This window comes from Pipistrellus hanaki (assembly GCF_964339955.1).
Source record: "Pipistrellus hanaki genome assembly, chromosome: X".
Taxonomy (NCBI): Eukaryota; Metazoa; Chordata; class Mammalia; order Chiroptera; family Vespertilionidae; genus Pipistrellus; species Pipistrellus hanaki.
In genome coordinates, this window is record NC_140524.1 from 94,001,511 (window position 1) to 94,014,541 (window position 13,031).

At 35.1% G+C, this 13,031-nt stretch overlaps 1 protein-coding gene across 5 annotated transcripts in view; it reads right to left on the bottom strand.

Annotated features, from left to right (window-relative positions):
* Positions 1 to 13,031, bottom strand: part of CNKSR2 (connector enhancer of kinase suppressor of Ras 2) — a 240,265-nt gene that overhangs the window by 188,752 nt on the left and 38,482 nt on the right. For all 5 annotated transcript variants that reach the window (XM_084869473.1, XM_084869471.1, XM_084869470.1 and 2 more), the window contains exon 2: positions 6,487 to 6,650. In XM_084869473.1, the coding sequence (XP_084725599.1) occupies positions 6,487 to 6,650 (164 nt within the window). The remainder of the gene's footprint in view (positions 1 to 6,486; positions 6,651 to 13,031) is intronic.

A 13,031-nucleotide genomic window follows, 5' to 3' on the forward strand; every position in this document is an offset into this window, starting at 1 on the left:
ATCCTACATGCAGAAAAGGTGAAAAATGAGGAGGAAAGAAGAATGTAGAAGCAAGAGATAAAAGTTCAGTAAAAAACTGAGAGGATACTTATTACTAATCCTAGTTAACAAATATAACTAGTTAAACTAATAATTCAAAAGCATTTTTTTCAATTTTAGAAGAGTTATAACAATAGGTTAGAATCTTATTGTGGTACTATATTAAGAAAAGGATGGATTAACTGGCCATTCAAGTTAATTTTTGTCGTCACAATTCTCAATTCTAAGTAGCTCAAAATCAATTACTGTCAACACAAATATCTTCCTGCTGTTTATTTCATGAAAGGGGATAGTGTGTTGTTACTCGCTAAGTTACCAGTAAATTACACTCCTTTGCCTGTCATGTAAACAAGCATCAGATAAATAAATAAATTCTTTGCTTTTGGCCACAGGTATGTACTACTTCAACCTTATAAAAATACAAGTTTATTCATTACAGACTGGCTTTTCACTGGATATGTATAGAAAAACTAGGCATTACTATTGGTATAGAAAAGACTACATAAAAAAGTTTGAATATAAAATGTATTCAGCTATTTTATTTTCCTATGTTACCTATTTGTTCATATTCTTGGCCAATAAGATGTCTGCCAGAAATCTTTTGTGACTCTGGACTGATTCAACATAGCCTGTCTAGTCTTAAGGAACAAGTGTTAATAAATTCATACTGCTCTTTTCTTTCAATTATATGCATGCAAAACCACAGGGAAGAAAGGAACAATGGAACACACTTAACATTTTAGTGGCAAAGTCTCACTAAACACACAACTAAAAATATTCAATACTGGAACCACATATTTTACAATGTCAATGCTATTTTATTCAGAGCTCCTCATTTGAATGTAGCATGTGACAGGTGTTTAGGTTTCATAATACTTTGCTTTAAAAATGAGTGAGTCCTAAATAGATTGCTTTAATGAAGTTTTTTAGAAATTATTTTGAGATGAATGAACCAAGCAATTATGTTGCAAAGAAACAAATCCTAGCAATTGCAGACATCAAAAATTTCATGCAAAATGCTTACCTATTATATGAAAAGCACACAAAGAATGAAATGCAAACTATTTTTATCCTGTCATAAATGATTTACTATACTTCCAAATAAAAGGTGTATTGTCAGAATATAAATTAAGGGCTATGGATTAAACTATATATAGTTTACTTATGCTTTACTATTATGCATATTAAATAAAAGCATAACAGCTTGAAAGAGTTCATACACCTCCAAATCATGAATAGCTTAATTCTTTCTAAATAAGATGGTACAAACAATATAGTTGGTGCTTAATAAATACACTGAGTGATCAGATTATTATGATCTATGAATGCATAATAATCTGGCCACTCAGTGTATATCCTATATAATAAAAGGTTAATATGCAAATTTTCCCCTCCATCAGGAGTTCGACCAGCAGGCAGGCCAGCCAACCATCCATGTCCCCTCTCTGGCCAGGCTGACTGGACCCCACACATGCATGAATTCATGCACCGGGCCTCTAATATTTATATACACACACTGAGTGGCCAGGTTATTATACGTTCAGAGGTCATAATAATCTGTCCATTTAGTGTATATACTGCATGGATTCATAAAAATTAGCTTTCAAACATTTATTCCCATCAGGAATAACTTTAAGACAAGGCAGATAAAAATATTCCAAAGCTTAAAAGAAGCAAAGAAATTTGTTAATTACTCAGTGTTCTTATACGAGAAGAGATACTTTAGTCAGAGGTTATGTAAGCAAGAAAAAAAAAGATAGTTCTCTGGAGAAAGACAGAGAATCTTATCCAGTAAGATAACATTAATTTAATATCCTCTATGTGCGAAGCACTGGGCAGAAAGCATATTGGAGGAACAAAAATTTAAGCAAAGAATTATCATGTGGTACAAAGTATAAATTGCCTTTCTTTCCATCCACCGTACACCAGCCAAATAAAAATTCTCAGTCTTTGACAAAAAAGCAATATCTGTCATTTGTAAAGTTTCTTTTTTTTAAAGAAAGCAATTATGTTCTGCAGATATAAATTATGTACATAAAAGTTATTTTATATTAAAAAAAATTCTCATTTCTCTATGAACACTCCATAGTCTTTCACAATTGTTTCTACATCTATTTCTGCCTAGGTAAATTTCCCCAACTTTTTTGTCTGGTGAACATCTTCTCATCCTGAAAGTCTCAATGCAAAGCCCACCTATACTTCCTGGATCCCCTAGTAGTGTTCATCATTTCCTTCTGCTCTCCCCTGGGATTGTCTTCAAATCTATATTATTTTTCAATGACTATCATCTTCTTTACTAGATGGCATACATCTTAAGAACACAGATTATGCCTTCTTCATCACTTTATTCCCCACTGTAGCACTGTTTGAACATGAATATATAGGTTTTGAAAGAAGAAATAAGTACAGTTGATGTAAGAAAAAAGTACAAAAGCCAGCAGAATCATTAGTTTCAAAGAAACATGACAGTTCCTCATTCACAATAGCAGAATTTCTGGTCTAGTCACCTCAGCTTGTTGATGTTGGATGTTACCTCCTGATTTTATAATGGCATGAGAAGTAAATCAGATTTCATTGCTCAGTAATTTGCTTTATATTCACTGGAAAGCATCTGTTGCGTAAACTGGAAGATATCTGCACTTCTAACTTGCTGATATATAACCATTAAGCAGTGAAAAGGAAGTTTAATATTTGACTTCCCTGGGGAATGTGAGCAATTTATTGCTGGATAAACACAAAGAATGAGTTTACTCTTGTGTGTGTGTGTGTGTGTGTGTGTGTGTTTTATTTTTTTATTTTTGTGTGTTAACTTCCAGAACAGGTCAACCACATAATGAAGTTTTCCCAAGAAAATGATGTAATATTATGGTGCTTAAATCCACAACTGTAGAGGGATTAGAATTTAGAATTTGAAGGGATTTACCACAGCTCCAGAGCTCAAACATCAAAATGGTCTGGACATCTGTCTCTGATGTCATTCTTTTCAGTAAGTTAAGGTCAGCAGAACTTGTTCGGGAGCCAAAGTGCAAAGCCCACAGGTTTAGACTCTGTAACACTGCAATCATCAATCTTCCTTCTTTAAACTGGCAGTGTACGAGCCTAGCACTCGAGTAGCTCATCTATATGAAGCTCTACTTATAAGACATACATACACTCTGGACTTCAAGCTCTGACACACCCAACTGCTGCTGTTATAGAAGATGTGGCAAATAGGGGACTGCTGGATTAGCTGCTCATTTCCAAAGCCCTCTATTGCACCTTCATGGCCACTCTGACTCAGATTTGGAGACCAGCATGTAAAAGCACTGTGGACCCTTACCTTACCCCAAGGGCTCGTTTATTTCATACATAATTTTTGTTATCTGATTCATACAAGGGATAGAGTGTACATGTGTGCTCTGGTCTGAATTTATTTATCTTATCTCAGGAATAGGGAAATAAGAAGATTGCCGAACTATTATGTAAAAAATGTGTCAAGACTCTTTCACTGATACTTTAAAAAAATATTTATTCAGCACCCACTCTTGCCTGGCATTTGTGCTACATGCTAGCTGTTCAATAAACAGTCACTTTCCCCACATAGCTTACAGTTTAATGAAGAAACAGATATTACAATAAAATGATAACCACATATATACATCTATAATTAACAGATGACATGATGGTTAAGAAAGAATAACATTGGAAGGTTAATTTTAGACCAGGCATGGGTGGAGGAATGATCAGGAAATATCTCTTTGAGGAGATGACAATTAAGGTAAGACTGAAATATATAAGTGGGAGTTGCTATTCAATGAATATGGTTTCAGACTCTACTCTTATTTAGAAACTGCTTTCAGTCTGCTCTTTTCCCCCTTGCTTATCCTATTCTCTTTTTTGTGTGAAATTTGATGACATTATTGATATTCTTTAATGAAAATAGGATTCCCTATTGCTTTTGTGACAACTCTTTTGTGGCTGTTTTCATGCTTCTCTGAGCACTCCATAAGCCTCCTCTGCAACTTCTTCCTACTCAGCCAGAGTGCTGAGTGTGGAGCTGTATCCTTTGTTTTATATATTTTAGAGGCCCTCCCCTCTATGGATTCTATCCCTATGCTTTTGAGACTCCAAAATTTGTATATTCAGCCACTTTTCAACTTCAAACCCATACACTCATTTCTGATGAGTATCTCTTTCTCAATAACCCAGAGATGCCTCAAATTCAACAAATTCAAAAGTTGACTTATATTCCCACCTAAAACTATTCTTGCTGCCATTGCTTACTTACGCCCATTACTACAAAATTGACTCTATCTCTGCAGCTAGAAAAGATGGAATCCTTCTCAATTCTTCGTTAATCTTACCCCTCATATTCACCAGCTCTTCTGTATTCCTGTTGCATATGCATCCTTGGTTCAAGCCCTATTTATAGCCTGAGTAGATTATTTTAAACATTACCTAATTATTCTCCTCATCTTTAGTTTATTCCCACTCTATTCCATCATTTTCATTACTATCAGTTACCTTCTAAATACAACTATTTGATTATTCTTGCATGGTTCTCTAATGCGCACATTAAGAAGTACAAATCTCTTACCATGACGTTATGGTTTACTGTCTGGCCCTATCCCCCCCCCCACTTAATTTTTTAATAAAATATTTATTGTTAAATGTATTACATATGCCCCCCCAACTGACTCATTTTAGCTAGCCCCCACCTCTCCCAGGTCTTCACCACCCTATTGTCTGTGTTAAGCATATATGCATACAAGTTCTTTGATTTCTTCCCACCCACCCACCCTCCTTCACCTTCCCTCTGAGATTCTGCAATCTGTTTTATGGTTCTATGTCTCTGGATCTATTTTGTTCATCGGTTTATTTTGTTCATTATGGCTTTATCTTTTCATGCCTATTTCCTCTACTGTTTCCCCACCTATTTTTTTTGTCATTCCAAATAGCTTACCATTTTTCAAATACACCAGGCAAGCTCTTTATTCTGTGTGCATGTGTACATGTTATCTACCTGAAATACCATTCTGTTTCTCCATCTACCAAACACATGCTCATTCAAACTCTATGAGGTTTCTTAAATATTATCTCTCTTACAATATAAACCCATCTATTTTAGGCAAGCTAGTTATTTTCACTTCTGTGCCCCCATAATATTTAGCACTTACTTCATTTTAGTAATTATACTATAGTAATGTGATTATTTGTATGCCACCCCCTAGGATTTTCAAGAGAGCAGAAACTAGATCTTACATCTGACTCACAAACTGCTGAGTATATTAACTCATTTTTAAATTATGTTTAATTATCCACTCATTCCTTATTAAACATCATCTTAATAACACTTATTATTTACTGAATGCCTACTGTGTGTCAGGTGCTGAATTAGGCACTATACAAACACTATCTCATTTGCTTTTTACAACAGCATCAAAAGGTAGTTGTTATTATCTCTGTTTTAAATAAAATAACTAAGGCTATGGTGAAATTATTTCCTCATAAATATTGTCAATAATATATGTAGCCAATTTCAATCCCAGAATATTATGACATGCTCCTTTTCATTGTAGTTCTACCCCCCTCACAAATATGTGGAAAATGTAAAACCAATCAGGTTATTGTAATCTTACCTAACATGGAAAAAAAATCTATGGTCCTCTCAGAATATCTAATGTACTAACAGAATCTTGCAGGATTATTTTGACATTGCTTTATCTTCTCTAATTAGGTATTGCTCTTTTAACATACAAAAAGTAACCATACAAAGTACAATATTCCATTTTCAGTGATGCATATATCAAGAACATCTAAATAAGTCAGCTGAAGAATAATTTTTCTAAAATAGGATTAATATTTGTGATCCTAAATCAAAACTTTTTGAAGTGAATGGATTTTATAACTGATTATATACAATTGAATACCCTAAATTCTATGAAAACTCCTTTGGTGAGCTTTAATTATTTTCAAGTAGAAAAACATAATGTCACTAGCTGAGTTGTAACTCTCCTTTTTGTTAATTGTGGAATTCTAAAAATCTTAGTTACTGATTTTAAAGAGAAAGCATGCAAGGAGAGAGATGGAGGGAGGGAAGGGAAAGAGAGATTCATTTATTGTTTCACTTATTTATGCATTCATTGGTAGATTCTTGTATGTGTCCTGACTAGAGATCAAACCTGCAATCTTTGCATATTGGGACAATGCTCTAACCAACTGAGCTACTGGACCAAGGCTAAACCTCTTTAATTTGTAATTTGGCACTGTATACTATACCAAATTTAATGAAGGAGGAAAATACTACATCCAGTTGTTTGAACCTTAGGGGACTTTTTCTACTAGAATTTAAATTAGTTTTAAAAACAGAAGGAAAGAAGGAAGGAAACAAAAAAAGAAAAAATCAGTTTAAAAGGAAAGAAAACGACAGAAAGTAAAGTTTCCCTTCCCATCAGTTTATGTCCTTACCAGTGCACACAGAAGGTCAACTGCTTCCAGGATCAGCTCCTGATGGCCAATGCGGCTGACCCCCAGGTCTTCTAGCTCCTGATGTGTAATGCGCAGCAGCTGGTCCCCACTGATCTTCTCCCTCTCAAAGTTCTTAATATACTGTTGCAGACAGTCATCAAGACCTGCAAAAAAAGATGGTAGACCAGAATAAAAAAAATCAGTTGAACCAAACAAATAGGAAAATAAAACAAGCATTAAGCCCTCCCAAGCCACAAGTCCAGTCTATTTGAACTCTGGACTAGTTCAGTAATCTATCTTTTCTCAATCTATATATGTGCCTAGTGGGAAGAAATCACTTCATCATATTCCTAATGGTTAAATTCTTATTTGGATCTATTTGGATTTTACAATCAGCAATTATGGAATTCTTCACCTCTCTTCTCAGCAGTTCTCTTTGTTGACTACTTAATAAAGTGTGCTAACAGGCAGGCTCCCCTATTTCCAAAGATATCTGCACCCAATTCCTCCTTCTTTCTTTAATCACAATGCAGAGGAGTAATATCTTTCTTCCTATACAAGGCTAATTGATCTCCCTGTGCTCTGGAATTCCATCTACTGTCACCTTAACACTACTTCAATAATTAAAGAGCTGAAATCCACAGTGGATACATTTTTCAAGATTATTTAGGGCACTTCTTAAGTGTTTGGCTAGGCTATAGAATGGGTTAGCTTCAACAACCTATAAAATGTCTTCATATAAATGATGAACTAGCCTAAGCATATTACTTCTCTCCAGATTTTAAAATAAGAAACACCAATAAAATTAGGCAATTCACAAAAACGAAAAGGTCTTGATTCTATCAAGTAGAGAGATGAGAGGCCACAATGGACCACAATCCAGCTGGAATTACTACAGAGCAGAAATTATAACCAAGTAGAGAAAGCAGAGATGAGGTTAGAACAAATGTGCAAAGGGAAGTCAAGTACCATAACATTAAGTAGCCGCTGAGACAGGAAAAACTTAGTCCTGAAAGCTATCGGGTTCTGATAGGGTCTAGTACCAAGGCAACACATGTAGTTACTATATTATCAAGCTTTCCCAATGTAACCTGAGTTACCCCTGCAATCTGACTATACTATCTTCTCTTTCTTTCATTTCCCAATAGTATGTGTACATTACTCTCTCCAAGTTCTCTTGCCTCTTTGTCCATTCCTTCTCAGTCCTCTTTCAGGATAGTATCTTTTTTTAAAAAAATATATTTTATTGATTTTGTACAGAGAGGAAGGGAGAGAGATAGAGAGTTAGAAACATCGATGAGAGAGAGTCATCGATCAGCTGCCTCTTGCACACCCCCTACTAGGGATGTGCCTGCAACCAAGGTACATGCCCTTGACCGGAATCAAACCCGGGACCCTTCAGTCCCCAAGCCGACGCTCTATCCATTGAGCCAAACCGATCTTGGCATCTTTCAGGATAGTTTCTCTAACTGTCCTAACATACTGTTCTCCTTTCCAGGGACCCCATTCTGGTGTCCTTACTTCTCACTCTTTACATTCTAACTGAACAATCTCATCCCTGCCTGTCTTCAACTATCAGCTAAGAGCCTGTGCTTTCATTTCAGACCTTGCTGAATTCATTGTCTCAATGAACAGCAACACCATCTATCCCAGTATAAAACCCAAATATAAGGGAGCCACCTTACACTTATCTACCTTCCTTATATCCCTGCATCCAACCAATCTCCATGTCCTAAATTGTTCTTCTGAAATATATTTTACATATGTACTTTCCTCTAATTCTCTGGTGCCTAAATCAAGCCATGAATTTTTCTCATCTGTATTAAAGCATCTTTATGGTTTTACTGGCTGCTAGTTATAATACCCTCCAATTCATCTTTCCTAACATAAAAATTCTGATGTTATTCACTATTTCAAAATTTTTCAATGTTTCTTTGTATTTATTGCAAAATAAAATCTCAGCTCCTTTATATACTGATCATAGCTCTTCCTGATCTAGACCTTACCTTCCTGTACAGACTCATTCCAGAACCCTCCTCACTCTGAATCTCCAACTTCACAGACCTCCATTACAACAATGCCCATATAATATTATAACTCCTTCTTCCCATGTCTGTGTGTCCAATAAATAGCCTGGAAATTGCTTGAAGCTGGACACTGTGTCTTCTAAATTTCTAGAATCTGGAACTTAGCACAGTGGCTGACAAAGACTTGTGCTTAATAAGTGTAAACTGAAAACATTAAACATTTATTTTTATGCTATATAACCTGGTCAGAGCCATAAAAGGAACATTTTACGTAGAAGCTAAATCTAAATGTAGAGTGGGCAAAATATTTGGTATATGGCATTTTGAGGCATTAATGTCTTGATAACACTGCATAATAATATGATTGAATGTTACTATTTTGAGTTGATTTTTCTAATGATTCCTTTATGGAAAGCAATGATAAAGGATGGCCTACAGTTCGTCCCTTCTACAATATAAGGTTAGAAAATTAAAACAAACATGCATCAATCCAATATCCTGAAAATTTCAAGGCAAAAGATCTTACTTTTAAGTTACTTTTCAGTCCCCTCTTTTTGTGGACACTGTTTTTTGTCCAGATCATCAATGACCAATAATAACATATTCAACTGCCTCATTTCCAATATCATTCTCCTTAAGAAACTTATTTCTCTGTTTTCACCACTATTTTTCCATTCTCAGAACCATGTTGGAGGACAGTTTAATATCTTATCTTGTCAGTTAGTGAGAATCATAATTTCTTCATTCAAAATAGCTCTTGCTTTGTCCTTTCATTTTGGATCTCACTGTCATCACCTTATTCAGGCTGTAGAGCCTGCCCTGATGCCTAGTTGCTCCCCCTGGCATTAGTCTGCCATCTATCACTGTCACATCTCTAAAAACACTCTTTGATCAAGCCACCCCTCGATTCAAAAACTTCAATAACTCATCCTACCAAAGGTTAAATTTCAAAGATCTTAAGTTTTTTAATTTATAAGGCTTTTTTGAGGGGAGAGGGGTTCTGGATGTCTGTGTCAGCTAGCATTTAGGTATTAACTGTGACATCTACTATAGATAATAAAAGTATTTTCTATAATATAAATAGCCAGAAACTCATACATATAACCATGCTTTTCTCCTATATATAGGATAGCATATAATCATAAGTAATCTAGCAAAAGACAATTCATATTTAAGATCTGTGGTAGTTCCTAAAGCATCTGAAAATGATAAAATTATAGTACAATGCATTTCAACAAGTGAATTTTACTGAATTCTAATTATCGGGAAACTGGTCAACCTATGTAAATGCACAGGCTATTTAACAAATACCAAGAATACTTAATAAATCTAATTCCTGAAGTATTCTAGAAAAATGAGACTATGCAGTTTAAATTTTCGTTAATAACTGTCTTATTATATAATATAGCCATACAAATTCTTGACTTCATTCAGAGAAGAGCTAGCCACCACTCTTACTTAGTAAAAGTGAATTGACTCTTAGTTCTGCTTTTTACTATACTTAGTTTTTCATTTTGTTCAACCAAAGAAATAAGTAAATGTTTTATTTAAAACCATCTATATCACAATTCAAAATTCCAATAAAAGTAAGCAATATCTGTCTTAACAAGTAAGAAATAATGTGAAAAATAACAAACTTTGGGGCATCCATACCATAGAATATTATTCAGCAATAAAAAAGGAACTATGGATACAACAACTTGGATAGATCTCAAGGGTATTATGCTAAGAGAAATTGGCCAATGTGGAAGAGGTTATATGGAATGATTCCATTTATATTACATTCTGAAAAAGGCAAAACGATAGCAGCGGAAAACAGATCAGTAGTTGCCAGGGATTGGGAATATGAAGAAGCAGTGACTATAAAGCAGCAGGAAAGAGATTTTCTTTTCTTGGGGGTTGATGAAATTATTTTGAATCCTGAGTGTGGTTTTGGTTACATAAATCTATACATGTGTTGAAACTCCTACAACTGATAACACTCAAAAAGTTTATTTTATTGTTAATTTAAAAACAAAATTGAAAAAATTACAAGTGAATTATGAGTTATATAACATTTTAAAAATACTATTAAACTGAAAATTTAGTGAAAAAATTTCCTTCTGACATCATCATTTTATCATAATGTTTGTCATAAAAGACCCAGGCCAGGGAAGAATGTTTCCAGCATTCCATTCAGCAACTATTTATTAAGCACCTACTAAGTTTGAGACAGTGTGAATTTAACTACCTTTGAAAAGACTCCTTCACCCTGCTGACTGGCAGAGCCCAGAGGCTATAAACAGAATTTCTGTCTGAGAAAGTGTATATGACACAGAGTGTGCAGACTGGTGCACGCAGCAGGAAACCAATCACTGTGCCCTGTGGTCTCCAAAACACATTCTGGAAGGCCAAGGCCTACTATACTTATCATCACCATTTCTACTCTTCTCCTCAGATCTATTTTTTTTCTCTAACACCTTAACCTTGTCTTTAAGACAGAGACTACAAAAACAGAAAACACAATAACCTTGATTAGTGGTGATAATGTCAATTGTTCCAGTTTGCAAAACAATTCAGCCTTCCTACAGTCTGTTTCTGGTTCTTCATTTTAAACCAGAGTAAATTTTATCTGCATAAAAACTCCCCTTTCTTATTAAATCACCAAAGAAAACAAAACTAAGGACGTAAACTATATCAGCACTGAAATTAGGAGACTGCTACATAGCAGATGAGATTCAATGTTAAAAACTAAAAACGGTACTAAAGAAAACTGGGTTCTGTATCAAACCAAAGATAGAAACAGTAAAAAAAAACAAACAAACAAAAAAGATAGATAGGTCTGACTAGATAAAAATTAAAATTTTAGTATGACATGCCGCATCAGAATATTCACAAAAAGTACTGACAATATATTGTATCAAGGCTGACTAAGGGCAAAGTAACCCATAGGCACACTATCAAATTGCTTAAAACTACTCAATTTTAAAGTACTGATATATGGTAATATGAGATAATAACCTTTCAAATGCAGTGGCACATTACACAAAACAATGTTTTAATGGTTTCATAATTTTGTAATTTTTAAAGGTATGTAAAACATGATAAAACAGCCGGACTAATGGTTTTTCTAAAAGTGATTCAGGACAGCTCACAAGCAAATTTTTAAATATTCTTTTAGTAAAGATAAAATAACCTCTAAATATTATAATTATTCTGTACATACATATTTTAATTTTTAAAACAAAGTCTAAAATTATTTTAATAACATGTTTAATAAACAAAGACTGCCTTCTATTATCAGGGAGCTTGATGGTATTATATACTTAAGAATTCATATACAACATTTTTCAAATCCCATACTTTCTTACAAAAATTAATGTTCAGTTGCAGAGTTTTCAATAACTAAAACTGAAACTTTTATTTTTGCAACTCTTCACAGTCCTTATTAAGGATATTTTATTAACAGGAAAACAACTTTAATATGCATTATATGTAGACATTATATGAGCAATTAGTAGATGCATTGAATTTTACTACTTATTATATAATAATTTTTGCTTGTTTGTTTAAGGAAGCTTAAGAACATCTAAGCTTTTCATCTTTTACTCTGTCATTGAAGGACCTCCAACTTCAGACCCTAACCTATCTTTCTACCATTATCTCTCATACATTCATAAATCTTAACCTGAAGCCAACTTGAACAATTCAACTGTTTACTTAATGTGATTCCCATTATCTAGATATCTCTTTCTATATATTTAGTTCCTGAAATCCTGTATGGTCTTGATCTTGGAATCAGATGGATCTCTCTTATCTTAATATATTTGGATTTTACACAATAGTATTTGTTACCTGTGCTGTTTCTTTATAATCTTTGTATTATTGTCTTACTAGAGGCCCAGTGCACTAATTCATGCATGGGGGGGGGTCCCTCTGAGTAGCCTGCAGGGATCAGGCCAAAACCTGCAGTCCAGGGCCACCTGCAGCTCCTACCTGCCACTCCTGCTCTTCCTGTCCCCACTGTGCCTGCCACGGGCTCCATTCCTGATCTGGAGAGGCTCACACTGAGGCAGCAGTGCTCACCAGTCATGAGCCCTGCATCTGGCGCCTTCCCAAGGGGAGGAGCCTGTGGGAGAAGCTGAAACTGGCTCTCTGACATCCCAGGAGGGGTCCCGGATTGCAAGAGGGTGCAGGTCAGGCTGAGGGACCCCACCAGTGCTGGGGAGGGTCTCAGGAGGGCACCAGGACATGCCCAGCCCATCTTGCTCAGTCCCAATCAGTTAGACCCCAGCAGCAAGCTCACCTACAGGTCAGAGCATCTGCCCCCTGGTGGCCAGTGCATGTCATAGCAAGCGGTTGAGCAGCCTTAGCATATCATTAGCATATTATGCTTTGATTGGTTGTTTGGTTGTTCTGCCATTCGATCTATTTACATATTGGCCTTTTATTATATAGGATTGTCCCCCCAATAGATTATAGAGCCCTGAAGGGTAGCATCACTGACTTCTCCACATAAAACTGAGCACAGTAGGTACT